Source organism: Moschus berezovskii, chromosome 21 (assembly GCF_049115385.1).
Source record: "Moschus berezovskii isolate FMDL1 chromosome 21, NW_MosBer_1.0, whole genome shotgun sequence".
Lineage (NCBI taxonomy): Eukaryota > Metazoa > Chordata > Mammalia > Artiodactyla > Moschidae > Moschus > Moschus berezovskii.
Window position 1 is genome coordinate 36,966,320 of NC_142480.1, and position 20,127 is coordinate 36,986,446.

At 55.5% G+C, this 20,127-nt stretch overlaps 1 protein-coding gene across 1 annotated transcript in view; it reads right to left on the reverse strand.

Annotated features, from left to right (window-relative positions):
* CSPG4 (chondroitin sulfate proteoglycan 4) overlaps window positions 1-11,008 on the reverse strand; it is a 35,671-nt gene extending 24,663 nt beyond the window's left edge. The window contains exon 1 of the mRNA XM_055418105.2: window positions 10,788-11,008. Within this exon, the coding sequence (XP_055274080.2) occupies window positions 10,788-10,875 (88 nt within the window). The 5' untranslated portion in view covers window positions 10,876-11,008. The remainder of the gene's footprint in view (window positions 1-10,787) is intronic.
* Between the last annotated feature and the right edge of the window lie 9,119 nt (window positions 11,009-20,127).

Here is a 20,127-nt window from a genome sequence, read left to right on the forward strand (position 1 = left end):
CTGAAATAAATGATAGAGGGGTGGGGTGACCCCACAGACAGAAGTCCCACATCCAGGAGACTGGGGGAAGCAGAGGCTTGGATCAGGGATCACCCACCAACCTATACACACACCCTTGGCCTCTGGCCAGCCCAGTCCAGCAGAAAGTGGCTGGTGGAGAGGTGTGATCACTACAAGCAGGCAGAGCACAGCCGCCTCAGGCCTGAGTGGCTACAGGTCTGGCTAGACTGGAGGCTCTGGAGGACAGGACCCAGCACCTATATCCGCAGGTCAGTTCATCTGCCACCCTGGAGGCCCACACACATGCACCGGCAGAGGAAATATTGGCACGCAAGGGGATGCAGGGACAATGATGGTGACATGCCCGTAGGATGGCTTTCCTATCAGCACTGCTCTCTGACAGCAGACAAGCCGAGAAGCAAGTCCCTGGCACTGGTGCTGTGCCCGAAGGAGTGTGTGGCCTCAGAGGGGGAACCAGGAAACCTGGCTGGGGGCCTCTGTGCTAACCAGGATCCACCAAGATCCCCAGACCGACACTCCCTGCCCCACCGCTGGGCAGGCCTGACTCCCCTTGGAATAGCTCCTAGCCTAGCACTCTCACTTGCCAGCTCTGTAGACCCCTCCACCTGTCAGCACCCACTGAGCTGTGCCCCATCCCTGGCCCCCTCTCTCCAGGCCCCCACCTCTCCCCAGAGTTTGGGCACTGCCTCTTTGCTCTGGTACGCCTATCTCTGTCTCCAGCACCAAGTCTCCAGGGCTCTGGGCCTGCCTGCCAATGCCCCCTGGACATTTATACCAGGAACACCCATGCGAAGCCCCCCAAACCCAAGCCCACTTGTTCAAGCCAGACTCAGCATCATCTATCCTCCAACCTGCCCACCACCCCAGTGAAGGGTCCACGGGCACCCACTGCCGGGCAGAAATCTGAAAGTCGCTCTGACCCTCTCCCTCCTCCTGACCTTAAATGAACTTCCCATCCATTCAGCCCCTTCATCGTCCTTCAAACGTGTCTCCCATCCTGCTTCCCTGGGCCATTCCGCAAGACAGATGGTTACCATCCCTCGCCTGGCTTAATGAATTTCCTGCCTCCCTTTGGTAACTGCAGCCACAGTTAGCCTAAACTGAGTCGCTCCACCATCCTCGCTTGCCTGGATGCCTTCTACAGCTCCCCAGTGCCTCCCACCAAGCCTCAGTCCTCTGGTGTGGCATTGAAGGTGCTGGGTGACCCTGTCCTCACCCTGCCAGGCTCTCCTGTTCACCCCTCCAAACACCCAAAGGTGCCAGCCTCACCAGACCTCGGCTGTTTTCCCTCCACACCTGACAGGTCTGCACTCCGGCCTCTGCTCAGGCTGGGCCTTCTGCCCAGCAAACTCTCCTTTCCCTTTTGCCTGTGAAATGCCCTCACGCTCCTTCAGGAAAGACATGCTCCCCACCCTTCCCTGCAGGCCACAGCTCCTTCTCTGCATTTGGGGTGCAAAGAGCCTCCACCGCGGCTTGAGGAGTTGTGCGACTGTCACCTCTCTCTGTTAACACTGTGAGTCTCAGGGACAAGACAGGTGATGGGAGCTGGCGAGAAAGGGAGGAGAAAGCCTGGCAGGGTAGGAGGGGGCCGTGTTCCCTGGCTGACCCAGTCGGGGGGGGCTGCACCTAAGAGGCTTGCCCCAGCTCTGCCCCTCCAACTTATCTTACCTCCAGGCTTGTTTCCACTCCTCCTCTGCCCTCCAGGGCCCCAGTGCCTGCAGGTTGGGGCGGGGTGGGGTGGGGTGGGACACAATGGCTGGGGCGCAATAGGGCACTGCCCCAGCCAGGGAGTGCTTTTCTGGGCCTGTGGTGACAGTCTGGTGCTTGTTTTAAAAGAAAATAGACTCTGAGCCCCTATTTATAGCTGGAGGCCATAGCCACAGACAGGAGATGGCTGGCGTTTGAGGCTGTGCAGGCCCGTGCTCAGGCAGGGGCCGGGGGTGGAGCCATTCCCAGGCCCCCAGCCCCCCTTTCTCAGCCTCCAAGGAAACTGTCTGAGGGATCCTAGCGTTCCCTGGGACAGGATGTAGCCTGCGCTCTGGGGCGGGAAGGAGGGGGCTTGGGTGATGAGGATGGAAATTTTCTCGAAGCATGGGTCCCTGGGGCCCAGAGTCTGTGGTGGGAATGGCTGGAGGTGAGGCTGTGTGATGTCTAGGAGCCTAGGAGGCGGAGAAGGGCCGGCGGAGGGTGGGGGTGCCATCTGCCACTGCGACTGGGTGATGGAAAGAGAACAGGCTGGGACCAGAGCGAGAGAGCAGCCAGAGAGGGCCAGGCGGCGGTGGGAGAGATGGAGAGACAGCCTTGGGGAGAGGCGGGGGTGGGGGGCCGAGCTGCGGCCCAGCTGACACGGTGAATAGAGGGGAGACGGGGGAGCAGGGGAAGAGCTCAAGTGGGGGTTCTGTCCCACAGAAAGTCTTCACGGTGCTCTGGGCAGACTGGTCAGTGTGCGTCGGGTCCAGGTGAGGAAGGGCAGGAATCAGGCATCTCTGGGGCCTGTACCCCAGAAGGCCAGGCCTCCGCCCGCTCCCACCACCTCCAGGGCTGGAGACCCTGTGTGCCTGGCAGTCTACAGCTGGGAGGCCCTGGGGTCTGTGTGGAGGCAAAGCAAAGCTGTGGGAGCAGAGTTGATGCTGAAGGGCTTTGTCGCCAAGGTCTCTGAAGGGCTGTCCTGAACAGGGGGTGGGGTTGTTCCAGGACTGCTGGGGACAGGTCTGGGTTCTGACTTGCTGGGAGGGAGTTCCCTGGGCCTGGAGGGGTTCCACGCTGAGGCGGTGGCCTGGGCTCACACCTGCCGCTGGTTTCTATTCAGGCCCCTCCCTTGGTTGGGCCGTTGGGGGCTAGGGGCTGTCTATAGTCCAGGTCATGTGTCATGGAGTTATAGCCACAACCGGTGACTCAGACAGTTAAAAAAGGAGCAGCTCTGAGCAATGACTCAACTGGCTCTGGAGGGGCTGGGTGGGTCTGGCTGGTACAGGATGGGGTGGTCTGGGTTTATTTTTGGTGGGGTGGGGCTGGGGCCAGGGGGCTGGAAGATGGGAACCGGGGGTGGAGAGGAGCCGTTGCTCTCATCCCAGGAGAACCCTAGGGCTCTGTGCCAACTGAGAAAAACGGTTTCTCCATGCCAGGGAGCTCTGACAGGCTGGGCTGCCTCTTAGTCCTGTTCTAAGCCCAGCCTGCCTTGCTGTGTGGACCCAGACAAGCAGCCAGCTCTCTCCGGATAGAAGCAGAGATCTTCCTCCTGCTCCCAAGAGGCTTGAGCTCAGAATTTTAGAGCTGACCTTAGAGAATGGACATCTGATCTAGAGACCCAGAGACAGACAGAGGTCTGCTCAAGGCCACACAGCAGGGCCAGGTATCCCAAGGGCTGACATTACACATTTGGCTCAAGTCCCTGCAACATCTCTCCTATTCCAAGGCTGTTGACAGTTGGAGGGGCAGGACCCCGTTTGAGTATCTTCTCCCTGGAAGGGCTCAGCTGGGCTCCAGATGAGTGTCTCGAAGTATAAGGGCCAGATGCTCAGGGATGGAGCCTGAGCTGGGGACAGGAGCCTGGACTCTATTAGCACACTCCTGGGGAGTTGGCCAGTCTTTGCCCAACAGTCTGTTCAGGAGATGAAGGCAGAGGATGCCCCCACACTGGGATCGTGGCTTGCGGGGGCCAAGGCTCTTTACCCAGAGAGTCCGTCCAGTTGGCACTCCCCTAGGCTGCTCACCCCAGTCTGCAGCCATTTCCTGAGACCCTCCCTCATCTCCACCAACTCTGATCTCGCACATCCACAGACTCAGGCATCACCCATACCTCCGGTGGGTCCCAGCAACCCAGGTAGGGCAGAGAGAATCCTCAGTTCCTCATGCTAGATCTTCTTGCAACAGGTGCAGCCACTGCTGCTTGCTGAGTGCCAGTAATAGCCCCACAGGGGCTCCTGGGGAACCATCTCACACCACCGGGCCCTGGCCTCCAGCCCCTACTGTCAGAGGAGCCCGAGAAGGGTGGGCAGAGAACAGGGAAAAGACAGGCTTCCAGGCTCGCCATCCTATAAAGGTCTTAATGCCTGCTCCTTCTCTCCATCCCCATCCATCTACTCCTGGGACAGGAGTCATTTGGTCACTCATTCAACAGATTGGTTGCGCTGCATCCTGGCTCAACTGTCTCTATCCAAGGGGCCATTAGGCTTTGGGGTGGGGCTCGGAGGGGCTATTCTGCTTCTCCTCACACAGGAGAGGTGTGTGGACCTCAGCTCAATGAGTCAATCAGATGTAGCCCCCTGCCCGCGCCCCCACTTCTGAAGGGTCCTGAGCTGGCTGGAAGGCAGAGGTTGGCTTGACAGATCCATTTTCCACATCACTTTGCCCCAGACAGACCCTCTCCTAGGGCCACCTCATCCAATCCCCTGCTTTGGAAACGTTCTCAAAGATTCCTAAGCAGAAACCCAGCATTCCCACCCTGCTCCAATGATGGGCCTGCCCCCCTCCAGAAGAAGATGGTAATAACGGAATATTAGCAACCTCAGGAGCAGGCACCCACTGAATATTTACTCCAGACAAATCCTCAACACACAGGAGGTAGGAATTATTTATCCCATTTTAGACAGGAGAAAACTGAGGCTCGGAAAGGCCTGATCACTTGCATCGAGTGACTGGGTAGGAATTGAATTCTGAGCTCTCTTCTACCGTGTTCTTGACCAGGTGAGCCTGGACTCCTGCCTCCCTCAGCCCTGCAGAGCTGAGGACTCAGAGGAGGGAGAGGTGGGGCCTGAGTCAGGACTGAGGGGAGGGAGGGAAGCTTACTCTGAGCTGCTCCAAGACGCCCAAAAAGGGTGATTCGTTCCTTCTCTCACGATGGTGAGAAGTGTGTGTGTGTGTGTGAGTGTGTGTGTCTGGGCCTGAGGCTGGCCTGGCTGGCCTCCAGCTGTAGGAGAGCTGTGCCGGCCCCAGTCGCTGCACACAGGGAAGGGGCAGGGAGGGGCTAGTGTCGTGGGAATCAACATCCTGGGCCCACTGATATTTATAGCTGCCCCCTCTTGAAATATGGGGAGGAGGGGCTGCTCTTAGGTGGGAACGGAAGTTGATCTCCTTCTCTCCGCCCCCTCAATCTTCCCAGAGAGCAGGATGGCCCAGGCTAGGGGCCCTGGTTGGGTGGTGGAGCTGGGGGCTGTATCCTGAGCTGGGGGCTTCCCCCAGGCTGCTGGCTTGGGGGCTGGACACTCTCCTTGTTAGGCCCTTAGCCAGGCTGTTGAAAGCACTCTGTGTGTGTGTGCACGTGTGTGCAAGCATGCACACATACCTACTAAGTATCACATTGATGGAGGTCACAGAATAAGGGCAGGGGCCAGGTAAGAGTAGCGGGAGAAAGGCCTGTAACCCCACAGAGATGGAGGATAGGGCCCCAGAAGGGTGGTAGACCAGGCTGTAGCCCTCAATAATCAATGGTTAGAAAAGGCATTCCAAGCAGGGGGTGATGCTGGAGCTGAAACTTGAAGGACAGAGAGAAAAAGACCAGTTGTAGGCAACAGCGTGGGCAGTGGTAGAAGGGTCCCAGAGATTACAGATTGTTATTTGATGGTCTGGTTCACCAGACAGACTATGGGAAACAGCATAATCCTTGAACGTGGATCCCAGCTGATCTACTGCGGAAAGAGAGGGCCCAGCCACAGCCCTGGGTCCTGCAGGCAGGTGGCACCACGGCAGGTGCTGTAATCTTGATCTGGATTCTTTGTAAGCCAGGAAGTCCTCTCTTGTATCTGACCTGGCTCTCCCCTGCTCTCAGAAGGTTTTAGCTCAAAGCAGTTAATTAGTTTTCAAGCCTTTTTTACAAAGCCACAGAACGCTTTATCAAAACTGTATCTTACAAAAAACCTCCATCTATAAACACGTGTTCATGGGACTGCTATGCATGAATCAGGGTGGCACAAGCATCCTGTATTCCCAGATATGGGAATGTAAAATCCCGGAGCACCTCGGACACAGTCTGAAAGTCCCTGGTTGGCTCAGTGATCTCTATGCCCCTTGTGGGCCCTCGTCCTGGGCTCCGCAAGATCGTGGCAACCTCAGAGAAACGCAGAGGGGAGATCCGCCCTGTGGGAGCTGCTGGCCATATGGAGGAGGCCACACCCAAATCAGGATTCAAGGACAAGCAGCCGAGAGGCCTACCACCCATCCTGCTAAGGACTTGCTGTCTGACTCGGAGAAAACAGCAGGCCCTCTCTGGGTCCTGTTTCCCTATGAACATCCTGGGGGAACTGGCCTGGGCTGGGGAGTCTCTGCAGTGAGGTCTGGGAGGGGAAGCCACCTCACTGACCACCAGGACACTTAAACCACGAGAGACACACACTGAAACAGTCTAGCCTGAGCAGTGGCGGGACGCCTGGCTGATACCCATCAGCACTGGCAGAGCTGGCTCTTTGGCAGGCTGGGAGCGGCAGGGGTGTGGGCAGGAGCTGAGTGGGAAGGAGGAATGGCGAACAGGAGAAGCGCTGTCCAGACCATGGGGGGGCCATGCCACCAAGCCACCGTGACGGCAGCTCCAGGGCGCTCCCCTGTATCTGAGGCAAATGTGGCTTCATTTGCCATCCCAGCTGTTGGGGGTGGGGTGGTAGGCATTCTTAAAGAGGATCTGCTTGTGCTGTGAGGAAGTGGGGAGGGTTTAGAAAGGTGAGGGGCACTTGCTGGAGGGGTCTGCGGAGATGGACACAGACATCTGGGGTCCTCAGGGGACTGTCTTTCTCCTAAAGACCTGTCTCTCTCCCCTGATAGGGGGCTGCCCACCTGGCCTGAGCTGGGAAAGGTGACTGTTGTTGGGGTGAGTGAGAACACCATAGCCCGTGTGCCCAAAGAGTGGCCTGAGGCTAGTCCCTGATGTTCTCAGAGTCTCAGTTTCCATATCTGTAAAATGCGAATGTTGCGTGACTTGCAGAGCTGCCATAAGGCTGCAGGACAACACAGCCAGTGCCCACTCAGGGGCTTTCTCTGGAGTTATGGACTCTGTTTGGAGTTATGGACCCTTCTGAGAAGCAGAAAGAGCCACGAGACCCTACCCCAGGGAGAATCCAAGTTCAAAATTGTTCGTATGAATTCAGTTCATTCAAAAATTACTGACATACACTCAGTAATAATGGTGCTACAGTTCTTTTGAAACACACCCTAAACCTGCACCTGGAGGAGTCTTTTATTATTATATTTTCTTGGTCTCATCTCAAAGCACGTGGGATCTTAGTTCCCCAACCAGAGATCAAACCTGTGCCTTGTTCATTGCAAGTGCAGAGTCTTAACCATTGAACACCAGGGAAGTCCCTGGAGAAGGAGTCTTAACTCTTAAAGGCTCTACAGTACCGGGCACACACTGGTTCAGGGCATGTTAGAAGCAGAAGGGCAGCTGGATGGGGCAGGAGTCGGGAGAGGCAGTAAAAGAGCTGAGGGACCTGGAAGGGAGGAGACTCAAGTCCCAGACCCAAAGGCCCCTTGTTTACTTGCTCCTGGCACTGAATGGGAGCCCTAGTGCAGCTCAGCACCCCCTACACCCCATCTTGTCCTCACCTCTTTCCCTGAAGGCTCCACCCAGCCCAGGTCTGGGAGCTGGGTTTGTACATGGTTGTGCGGGCCCACAGCTGTGTGCGCCCGTGTGTGTGTGTGTGTGTGTGTGTGTGTGTGTGTCTCTCAGGGCTGTTTCCAATTCCACCCCCCTACCCCCTCCTGGGCAGCACGCCCAGTTCCCTATACACTTCCTCTGAGCGCTCTGCAAACCCGACTCCCCTCCCGCCCTTCGCTGCTGGCCCACCTGGCGCAGCCCCCTCCCTGGGCCCCCCAGGCGGGCAGCACTGAAAGGCGCTTCTTGTCTTGGCTGGGCAGGCAGGCGGGCGCATGTTTGGAAGCGGGGCTCAGTTATACTTGGTTCTGGAACAGCACTTTCGGAGTCCAGGTGGGCTGGGCCGAGGGCACTGGCCCCTGCCCTGTTCGCGAGGGCTGGAGCGCGCGAGTGTGCGCGCGCGCGCGCACACACACACACACACACACACACACACACACGCGCGCGCGCGCGCACACACACACACGCGCGCGCGCGCGCGCACACACACACACACACACACACACACACACACACACGACTCAGAGGCTGTCTCTGTCTCCAGTAGAGATGGTCCCCCAGACCATTCTTAGAGGCAACAGAGTCGACCCTGGCTCAGTTCCTTGATTCTGATGCTCCCCTGCCCCCACTCTAGCCCTGCCCTCTAAGACACCCCCATCAGTTCAGGGCCCCCACCCAGATGATACAAGAACCCTCTCCACCTGGCACTCCTTCCTGAGTCCCACCTGTGCCCCCTCATCTTCTGCCTTTCAAAGTCAACTATGCCAGGCAGGGAAGAGGTGCAGAAGCCACTAGCCCTGTATGCTCTGTGCCCACTCTGACCTCCCAGTTTTGCTTATGCTATACCCCGCTACTGGAACCACATCAGCTCCAACTCAATCTCCCCAATGCTGTGGCTCTGCCGGGACTCCCATAGGGGTTAGAAGGGAACGGACACTACACTTACCATGCACACTGGCATAGGGGCCCAAGCCTAGCTGACTACACAGGTGGGGAGCTCCCACAAAGTGGGACTGGGGGGTTCCTCCTGGGCAGCTAGGCTTCTCTGTGGGTTAGACCACTTTGCTTCCTCCCTGGGCCCTTAGTTTCCCTGTGTGTACAATTGGAAGGTTGGCCCAGGTGGTCTCCAAAGGTGCTTGACTCTCAGGCCCCATGACCTGTATGCTCTGGAATGTTGACGAGTGTGGGGAAAGCATCCCAGTGTGCCTCACTCTGGTACCTGAGACTCGGAGGTTTTGGTGTCCAAGAGGGGTGGGAGTGATACCTTCCGTGGGTAGGGGCTGCCCCTATTGTAGAGACCAGGACAGGAGGCTAAGCCAGGCCTGGGGACAGAGGTGGGCTGCCGGAGGGGAGCTCAGACTGGGAGGGGGAGAGGGTACTAACTTGCCCACTTCTTCACCACTTCCAAATCCCTCCTAAAGGAAGGGGTTGCTTGATGTTTTTAACCACACTGGCACCACGCTGCTCTCCTCTCTAAAACCTGCACTGGCTCCCTACTGCCAGCAGGGCTTAGGCTGCGAGCTGCATTTTGCCATTTCAGGTTTCTGTGCCCCACCCCAATGGCTCTTCCTGGCTTGTGCTCAAAATATACATGCCTTCCATCCAGGCTACTGGCCTCCTTATCTCCGCTCATACCCATCTCAGACCCTGTGCTCACTGACCCCAAGGATCACCCTCTGTCCCGCCCTAGTTTGCTTCTGAATTTTTTTTCACCACACTCCTCGTCTGGATCTTTGCAGACACGATAGGAATTGCTGTTTGAGTTTTAATTTGCTTTTCTGCCTTCGGAATGAGTCCAAGTCCAGTCTGTATTTCTGTGCACTCCCGACTGCCCAGCACAATGTCTGCACACTGTTGATGCTGGGAAGGTATTGGGGAATAGCTCTCAGTTGAGGCCCAAGGAGGTGGGTCCTGGAGTCGCTCCTTTGGCTAGAGGCTGCGGGCTGAGTGTGTACCCATCTCTCTAGAGGTTCAGCCTATCACCCCCACCCCCTGAGACCTTGAAGGATGGGGTCTCTGGGGATGGGAGCAGGGAGCCTGGGGATCCAGCTCTGACTCAATCCAGTGGGGGGCTCTCCTCTGACTCATTTCCCTTTTGGGTACCGCGTGATTACTGTCCATTCAAACTGGCTTCCCCATCTGATGGGGAGAGGGGTGTGGCCTAGGTCCTTGGATCCCTTCAGGCCCTTCTTCGGCTCAAAGTTGTTCTTGGGAAAGGTCCCGAAAGATGTAGGCTGAAGCTCTGATTCATAAATACATGGGTATTAATGACTGATGGGCCCTGAGGCCACAGTTCTTATGGCATAACTAGACCATGCCTTCACTAAGGGAAGAATGCCGTAATGGTGGGATTTCTGGCATCAGAATAGAGACTGGACATGTCCTAGCACCTCTCAGATGGCATTCCATTTCTGCTGGAGTCAAGCACCAATGCCTGGGACAGGGAGGGGTGCAGGGGGCCGCCCAGGGCTGTCTGAGGGGCACAGGATATCTGAGGGGCACCAGCCCTGCCTCTAGGGGGCTGAAGAGTGGGTGGTCCTGTCTGTCACCAGCTAGGCTTTCTCAGAGAGGAAAGAGAAGACAGGAAGTGGAGGAGGGGGTGGTGGTGAAGACCGAGAACGCACCCGGCAAAGGGGAGCAGGAGCAGAGCGGGGCGCAGCTGGAGGAGACCCAAGGATGCTGGAGGAGGTGGAGGCTGGGGTGCATTCAGGGCCCCACATGGGGTGGGGAGGGTGGCTTCCTCCCCACTGCCCACCTTGCAGCACTCCCCGTTCCCGGCCTGGGTGTTGGAGGCGGAGGACTCCCTGTCACCAGGTGTCCTTTGGGCACTGACTGGTCACAGAGAGCCTGCTGGACACAGGGAGCCCAGGTGGCACAGGGGCATCCCCTCTGGGTCTAGAGGACAATCCTGTACAGAGCCACGCCCTAGGCAAGCGACCCAGGGGCCAACCTCAGATAACCAGAGTCCACTTGACCCCCAGATGGAGAGGCGTTGCTGGGGATCCTGCCTCCCCTGGGGGTGGGGTGGTACTGCCAGAGACCCCAGCTGGGGATGGCAGAAGTGCAGCCCCCTTGTTTCCCTGTCTGGGGGCCACTTCTGGGTCCTCCTGTCCCTTTTCTCTGCCTAAGAAACCCTCCACCGCTCCCACCAGTCTGGGTCGGGGGTCTCCGGCCCCTCACTCACCTGTGGATGCTGGTCCCACCAACACAGCGAAGGTCAGAGCCAGGGCCAGGGCGGGGGCTGGAAGCGGGAGCCAGGGACCCCAGCGCATCGCGGCGGCGGGCTGGGCAGCGGGAACCTGCGAGGAGCGGAGTCCGGAGCCTGGAGCCTGGACGCCAGAGTCTGAGTTGAGAGAACTGGCGCGGGCTGGGGCTCCCGGGCGTCCCGCCGCCTACTTAACGCCGGGGCGGGGCAGGCGCCGACCCGCGCTCCGGTTTCAGGCCGGGGCTCCCCCGGCGGCCCCCCCACCCCCAGCCGTCTTAAAGGGCCCGTGCTGGGTCTCCTCCCCGTCGAGGGTGAGAGGATCCTTACAGCTCGGTCAGGCCCAGGCTCCACCTTAGAGATTCAGAACAAAATCCCAGAGAAGCCCGGATTCCCCGGGGCTCGGACTCAAGGGCTCCCGGGAGAACTCCTCTGGGAGGGGATGTGCTGGGCTGGTCCCCTCGCTTCTCTGCCCTCTGCTTTTGCAAGGATTGTGGGTCGGGGGCGTCCTCACAGCCAGCCCGGAGAGGAAGGACAGATGCTGTCCACCCCACGGACTGCTTTGGGGCTGCTTTGCGTCTGAGGTGTCTTCAGGATGCCATTTGGTCAGAGAAGCAGCAGCCTGAAGTTCTGTACAGCTCTGTGCCCACTGGCATTGCCTCTTTGACCTTTTCTGCCTCAATGACTCAGTTGGTAAAGGAGAGATGATTTAGATTCTCGCACAAGGCAGGAGGGATTCTCACCTCCATGGGATCATTTGCTTCAAATGGACCCTGCCAAGTGGCTGTCAACCACTCCTGCCCTCGTTTCATGGAGGAGACTGGCTCAGAGCTGGAAGTGGTTCTCAAGAGGCCCCCAGATGGACAGTAGGTACCTGGTCTTATGGGACCAGAACCCAAGGCCTCCTGAATCTGGTGTTTCAAGTTCCTCTGGGGCTGCCTCCTGGAAATCTGGCCCTGGATTTAGCACCTACCTAACAGTTTCAGGCTGGGGCCCTGCTCCCCTTGGCTCCCTCCCAGGCAACAATCTCAGCCTTGTCCCAAACAGGAGAAAGGGCAATGTTACTGTAGAGCTTCTGGCATCAAGAGACTCTGCTTGCCCTCTGTCTAATCCCAGCATTGGCATGGCCTGGCCTCGGTTTCTTTGTCCAGCGAATGGGTGGAAGAGAACCCCTGGGGTGTCTCTCCTCCCTTCCTGCATCAGAATCTGTTACCCTTGCCTGCTTTAGCCCACTCCCAACCCCATCCCACCACTCACTCTCTCCTCAACCCCTTCCCTTGCCCAGTAACAGTCCTACCGTGTGTGTGTACGGACCTTCAAAGTTTGCAACAAAATTGTGCCCCGTTCTGCAAATGAAGAAACTGAGGCCAAGGGAGGTTAAGGGACTTGAGCAAGTCTACACAGCTTCCCTGGTGGCTCAAATGATAAAGAATCTGCTTGCAATGCAGGAGACCCAGTTTTCATTCCTGGGTTGGGAGGATTCCCTATAGAAGGGAATGGCAGCCCACTCCAGTATTCTTGCCTGGAGAATACCATGGCCAGAGGAGCCTGGTGGGCTACAGTCCATGGGATCACAAAGAGCTGAACACGACTGAGTGATAAACACTTTAACTGAAACACAGCTGCTAGGAGGTAGAGCCAGGTCTTTGGCCCCAAGCCCACAGCACAGTGGTAACTAGGGCTCTGGGTTCAAATCCCAGCTCTCCTGCTTAGCTGTCCAACTTGAGCAAATCACTTCACTTCTGTGTGGTTTCCTTCTTTGTAAAATTGGCTTTGTGAGGATTAAAGGCTTTAATGTATCTCAAGTGCCTAGCCCGGGGTATGCAGCAGGTGCTCAGTGAATGCTTATCTTTTTTCCCCTCCTTGCCCTGTAGGCCTGCTGCATATCCTCCCTGGGTCTCACAGTTTGCATGTAACTTCCAGAGGCAGCTGCACACAGTAGGTACCCAATAAATGCATGCTGGGATTGACTTAGAAGCCCGTTGCTGCTGTTCTGGGGAAATTTTGGCAAACCTAACAACTCCCCTCCAGTTCACCCTCAGAGGCCTGGGGTGGTGGGGCTGTGCTCAGCTGGTCTTGGTGGCAGTAAAGCCATCAATTCCATACTGGTCCCTTGTTTTTCCTTCTCTCCAAGTCAGCAAGGCACCTGGTCCTTGTTAGGGACTAATTACTGGCCAAGTGTGGGCCCCAAGTTGCCGGGACTGCTGAGAAGACATTTGGAGGAAACGAAGCTTTCTTCTTAGGAATGAAAAAAAAGAAAGGAGGAGAGGACTTCTGCTTCTTTATGAATCAAAAATATGGGTGGAGATTTCCAGCCACCCCATCTGCCCATCTTCCCCCTCCGCATTTTCTCCCATCTCCTCCCCGATCCCCACCCACTCAGATTTATCCACAACTACCAGGAGTTATTGGTCTGTCTGTGGAGCCTCCAGACGGAGTTCCCACCCACAGCTTAGATTCAAGTCGGGATTAGCTTGTAGCCTCCCCCTGCCTGGTTGCTAGCTGGGGAGAGAAACACAGGCCTGGAAAAATAATGGCAACTGGCAGGGCAGTAATAACCCACTGTCACTTCCCTGCTCAGGCTTCTCAGTTTACAAAACATTCACCTGGTCTCTTGACAACCCTGGGAAGCGTGTGTGTTGGCGGACAGTGTTCCCTTTTTGCTGATGAGAAAACTGAGACTCTAGCGGTAAAGGGATGCTGGGGCACTGTAGCGTACCTGCTGGGCCTTTGTTCAGCCTGTAGCCTGGGACTTGAGCCCTGGATCGGTGCTGAGCTGAATCATACCAGGAAGACTGGTGGAAAGTTGAGAGCTTTTGTCTTGAAACTGATCCCTGACCACCTCTTATCATCTCAGAACAAAGGCCATTGCTGGGCAGTGCCTGCTCCCCAATTGTCCCCCCTCCCTGCCAACCTCCTCAGCGTGCCCCCAACTAAGGCCCCTACATCCTCATCTTGAGTAGAGCCCACCAGGACCTCCCTAGCATCCTCAAACTTCTTCCTCTGCCTTCTGACTTTCTCTGGCTTGGGTTGGCCAGGTGTCCCTGGTGACCATCCCTGACACCCCTGCCTTTCTGGCCATATCTCACCATCCTCCATGAAGTCCTCCCAGCCTTCCTTCCCACCCTGACCTCCCTTTTCACAGACTCCCTCTGTATTCTCCTAGTGCCCCCACCTACCCACTGCCTCCCTGGGGCACACTGAGCTGAGACAATCAATACTTCCTGTCCTCTCGGTAGATTTCTTCCCAGCAAAGCACAGGACAGGACACCCAGGATCGGGGGAAGAGGAAGACCTAGGACACACGTGAATGAAGAAGGATGCCCACGGCTGAGGGCTGAAGGAGAAGTCAAAATGCTGCCTCAGTTTCTCCAAATGGTGGCCCTCTGGGAGGACAGACGATAGACCCCTGCATCACCGGCTTCTCCACTGCAGAGTTCAGTCAGGCGTGCTGGCCAGGCCCTCCCGGTCACTCCCATCCTTACGCTGCTTGGATGAAGAGTGCCCGCTCCGGCTGTGGCTGTGGCCGTGCCATGCCTTGGGTGGGGCCTGGCATGCTGAGTGCCTCTGTGTTTTGTACCCTGACTGCCTGGGCCCCACCCAGGGAGCCTGTGGCCAAAGCCAGATTGGGGGTAAATGGCGGGTGCTTGTGCCCTAGTGGGGCAGAGCCTCAGCTCCCACTGCCCAGGGCCTCACCTCAGGGAAGTGGCCTTCCACCATGAAGGATCTAGAACCCAGGCCACTACTGTGCATTTGGGGCTTTTGCCCTCAATTCTGTGACCCCACAGTCACATGGCCAGGAGCTCCATGGTGGTGGGCCCCAGGCCTGGGCCCCTGACCCAGGGCCGCCGCTAGGAGTGGCCTTGCTCCTGCTCCTGGCTGGAGGCATCCATGGGGCTCCTCCAAGCGTAAGGAAGCCAGGACGGGAGGGGTGGGGCCTGCTATTCCCAACAATTACACAGTTCAGAAGCTGAAAAGTTATGTTTGCTGCCCTTGGGAGCCAGCTGTGGGCTGTGGATGGGAGGCCTGTGGCAGGGTTTCTCCTGGCCAGGGGAAGGCTCTCCCCGGGTCCAAGCTGTCCTGGGGAGATGGGGGTTTGGGGAGGTCGGGGACCCTCTCAGGGCCTCTGTTCCCAGGAGCAGCACTCATCTTCCACACCATGTCCACAAAGGCTTGTGGCTTCAGTGGCTGTGACCAGCTGGCCGCAGCTGACTCCTCCTGGGGCTGTGCTATTTCTAAATATTGGCTCAGGCTGTTAACCCCTGCTCTGCTCCATCCGTGGATATTCAGCTTGGTTGCAGAGAGAGCCTCTGGGAGTCCTCGTTTGGATGGAAAATATTCGTGAATGTATTTGCTCAGGGTCTAGTGTGGGGCAGATCCTTTTGGGAGCTGGGGTGGGGCTCCTGAAAGAAGGGTGAGAAATACCTGCTTAGGACCGGGGATGAGGCTTCAGTGGGTGTTAGGAGACATGGGTCTGAGCTGGCAGCTGGGCAGGGCAGTGGAAAGAATGTGGGGTTAGGAGCCAGAGGTCTGATCCTGCCAAGCCTTTTCTGTGTGGCCTCAGGCGAGTCACTTCACCTCTTAGTACCTACACCCTCATCTGTAAACTAGAACCGCTATGGCGCTTGGATGATACCCTCCAACAGAGGCGCAGGGGCTTTAGAAACTGTGAAGGGCAGCACCTTTGGTTATGATGAGGGCAACTCTTGATGCCAGGGTCATGTTCTCTGCACGTCTCCCAGGAATCCTTTGAAGGAGAGGTAAGACTCACAACCAAGAGGCGGCTGGAGGGAGCCGACAGGGCTGTCTTCAGCCTGTGTGGGGTTCAGTGTGTGTCCCACTTCACCTAAGGGTGTATAGCTTGGATTTCAGCCCCTGTTGGTCCCATTAGCTGGGGTTCCTCCTACAGTGACAACTCTGTGGAAGCCAGCCTCCAAGATGGCCCTCATCTGACATTCGCAACCTTGTGGAGTCCCTGTCCACACTGAAGAGGGCTGACCTGAATGGCCAATGAACGTGTCACTCACTCAGTCGTGTCCTACGCTTTGCGACTGCCTGGACTATATAGCCCACCAGGCTCCTCTGTCCTTGGGGTTTTCCAGGTGATAATACTGGAGTGGATTTCCATTCCCTTCTCCAGGGAATCTTCCCGACCCAGGAATCAAACCCAGGTCTCTTGCATTGTAGGTGGATTCTTTACCATGTGAGCTACCAGGGAATGGCCAACAGGGCTTTGCAGAAATGATGGAGTACGATTTCCAGGCTAAGTCACAAAAAACATGATGACCTCTGCCTTGCTCTCTTCTGATTACTTGCTCTGGGGAAAGCCGGCCACCATGACCCGAGGACAGTTTAGTAGCCTGAAGAGAGCTCCTATGGAGAAGAACTGAGGCCTCTTGTCAACCGTCAGCACCGATTCACCATTCAACATGAGTGAGCCCTCTTGGAAGTGTATCTGCCAGCCCCAGTCACACTTTCCGATGACTGTAGCTCTTGACTGCCACTTCTGGAGACATCTGGAGCCAGAACCATCCAGCTAAGCCACTTCTAAACTCCTGACCCACAGAAACTGTGTGTGATGATAAATGTTTATCGCTCTTTTAAGTTCTTAAGCTTTGAGGATAATTTGTTACGCAGCAAGAGATAACTGATACAAACTTCCACGAATGTAAACTGTAGTCTAGTCAGCAAGACTGGGCCTGTGTCTCTGTTCAGAAAGTAGGACTTTGTTCCCATGAGGAGTGATCTTTTTCTGGATCAATCAATGGATCGACTCATTCAGTTATTCCACAAACATTTCTTAAGCACGTACCATATGTCAGGACATTTTTTGGGGTCTGGAGCACCAGGGCAAGTGACAGGAGCCCTGCCTTTGGGAACACATAGTCTCCCTAAGTGACTCGGTGATTATTGGATGTGGGAGTAAAGACAAGGGAGGTGTCCAGGACAAGCCCAGATTTCTTCCTTGGATACTTAGATGAGTTATGGCATCATTCATTGAGAAAAATGGGGTCGGGGGCATCTCATGAGAAGAGCTCTGAGCATGTTAATTTTTAGATGTTTTGAGAATTTCCAGTAACACTGTGCAGACCGTCAGATACATGGATTTAAAGTCTTAAGAAGGGCTGAGCCGGAGATATATATATATTTGAGAATTGTTGGGATACAGATAATGGGAATGAAGCAACAGAGGAGATGAGAGTTCCCAGAAAGAGGAGAATGGTGGAAAGGGAGAGGAAGTTCCCAAGACTGAACTCTGAGACACCAACATTTTTTTCTAAAAAAAATTTTTTTTTTTTTTTTACATTATTTCAGACTTACAGAAAAGTAGGAAGGCCATTACAAATATTTCCCACACACTCTTCACCAAGATTTCCCAAACGGTAATATTTTATCACATTTTAAATTATTTTCTATGTATAGACATATTTTTTTGCCTATAAGAATTTTTTGAGAGTAAGTCCCAGAGCTACTTATCCTTAAATGCTTCACTGTGTATTTCCTGGGAACAAGGACCTTCTCTTTCCAAACCAGAGTGCAATGACCCAAATCAGGAAATTAAGGTTGGTATTGTACTTTTAACTCGCCAGACTTTTTTCTGGTTTTGTCAATTCCCCAATAATATCCTTGAGAGCAAAAGAAAACCCCGGCTTCTACATTACACTTAGTTGTCCTGTTCTTGAGTTTACATTATTGTAGAAAGCTCTTCAGTATTTCTTTGTCTTTCATGCTATTGTCATTTGGGGCAAGTATAGGTCTGTTATTTTGTAACATGAATGTTGATTTGAGTTTATCTGGTTTTTTTGTGGATTCAGGTTATGTACCTTTGGTGGGAACACCCCAGAAGTGATGCTATGTCATTTTTTAAAAAGCGTTTTATTTGGCTGTGCCGGGTTTTTGTTGTGGCATGAAGGATCTTTACCTGCGACATGCAAACTCTTAGCTGTGGCGCATGGAATCTAGTTCCCTGACCAGGGATGGAACCCGGGCCCTTTGCATTGGGAGTGTTGAGTCTTAGCCACTGGACCCCCAGGGAGGTCTTGATTCTGTGTCCTTCTCATGCGTCCTCTCGGGAGGACTTACAACACTTGGTTGAGGCGATGCCTGCCAGGATCCTCCCTGTATTTTCTTGTTTTTCCTTCGCAATTAATGAGTGTGTGCCAGCAGTGAAAGGTCAGGTTGAGGAAGAAGAGCCAGAGACTGTGAAGGGGCAGTGGGGATATGGGAGGAAGACCAGAACATCTTGGAGCCAGGAAGAGGTATTGCAAGGAGGAGGGAGTGGTGGGTCATTGTGGTCCAGTGCTCCGGAGAGGCCAATCTGACGAGGAGGAGAAGTGGCCACTGGCGGCAGCTGCCACACGCAGGTCACAGCGGAGGTGGAGCAATGGGTCTGAAGCCAGCTTGTAGGGAGTCAGCGTTAAAGCGAGGCGAGAATCAGACAGCAGGGAAAACACCTCTCAGGGGAAGCTGACTGGGGAGAGGTGTGTACGACCAGGGAGATACTTTTCATTTTTTTAATTATCATTTTTCTATAAAAAATTTATCTTTTTGTCTATAGCAGTAATTAAAAATTTTTTTTTTATTCAAGTGTGGTTGATTTACAATGTGTGCCAATCTCTGCCGTAGAGCAAAGTGACACAGTTATACACAAATAGACATTCGTTTTTTTTAAAGATTTTTTTTCCACTATGGTTAATCATAGGATATTGAATATAGCTCCCTGTGCTAGATGATTTTTAATAAATGGGAGGGATGCAGAGTATATAGAGTGCGATGGGAAGGGCCAGATGAGGGGTTAAAGCGAAGAGAGGATGGCAGTGGGCAGTGAAATATTCTTGAGACGCAGAGGAGATGGGAGAGGGTCTTGGTGGGCCCTCCGAAACCCCAGGAGGGAAGTAGGAGCAGGTGCCAGTGGAAGCTGGTGGTTCTGACAGTGTGGGAGGGAGGCTTTGAGTCCAAGGTCAGTCTGACGGCCTCTGTGCGCTCTGTGAGCAAGACGCAGAGCAGGGGGCTGGAGGGAGGGCCGGGTACCAGGAAGGGAATAAGCCATGTTTGAAATGATCTCTGGGCAGAGAGAGAGAGCAAGCTGACCAGCATGGAGGTGGGTGGCTAGATGGCATGGACTCAAGTCCAGGGTCTGGGGACCCTGAGTCTGTTCCTAGCAGGTCTTGCAGGAGGGCAGGTCAGACGTGGTGACTCAGGGCTGGGACTTATCAGCAAAGGAGTTGGACAAGGTGGGCAGCCTGAAAGATGGGCCGGGGGAGGTGCTGGGTCACTGATGAGGTCTTGGTGATAGAAGTCTGTGCAGAGTCAGAAGTGGAACGGTGAGAACAGGGGATAGTGTTCCTGATAGGAGGGTGAGAAACCCAGAATGTGCTGGGGAGGGTAGCTGCGAGGGAGTGGAGAGAAGGCATTTGGAGACTTTGGGAGGAGGAGGTCTGGGAACTGGGAGGCCCAGGGAGTGGTGAGTGGTCCCTGGGGAGGCCTAAGTGACCAGGGTAATGGCAGGAGTTGGGGATGGGGAAGAAGACCATGAGCCAAGGCTGCCAGGTTTGTTAGTCAGGACAGATGGCAATCCTGAGAGATGAGGAGGGGCACCCTGGATACTGGGGTCTTCACGGAGCCATGCCCTTGTCAGGGAGGCGACACTGCCTGGGTGGATACCCAGGAGCCCAGCGACCCGCTCCACTTTGAGCTCGGAGGGACAGAGCAGTAGCTTTGGAGAGAACCGAGGGCTGTCTCCAGGGTCAACTAAGTTTCAGTTAAAGTTGGAGGGAAGGGAGCCTTTGGAGCAGAAATGGGGTGACCTTCCAGGGTGGACAGTGTCTCAGTTTCCCTAAAAGAACTAGGCACAAGGATGGCAGACAGCAACAGTGGGTGTAGCAGGGTCAGAAAGGCTCCTTGGGCCTGAGACGCTTGGAGACCACCACTCTCCACCCGCCCAGGATGGTGAAGGCTGCAGCCCAACATCTGGCCCCTATTAGTATGAGGGGACCGTCAGGACATGGGCCCAGCAGGCCACAACTTCCAGCAGGAAAAGCTGGCAAGGATGAGGGTGAGGAGGCGGCACCGCCCGTGGCCCGAGGCCAGCTGAGGCTGGGCCAATCCCAGCCTTGCCCAGCCCTCCCCCTCCAGAAATCAAAGGCTTTGCTGCCCCTCGGGTGATGAGAAAGACACAGGAGGGAACTGCTGTGCTGGGCGTGGGCACCCTGTCCTCTGTTTCAAGCCTTCAGCCCCGCCAGTTGGGGGCTGAAGCGCGCAGCATACCTGGCTGGTCTGCTCCGAGTCCTCATTGTGCCTGCTGGTTGCAATGAGTTCAGAG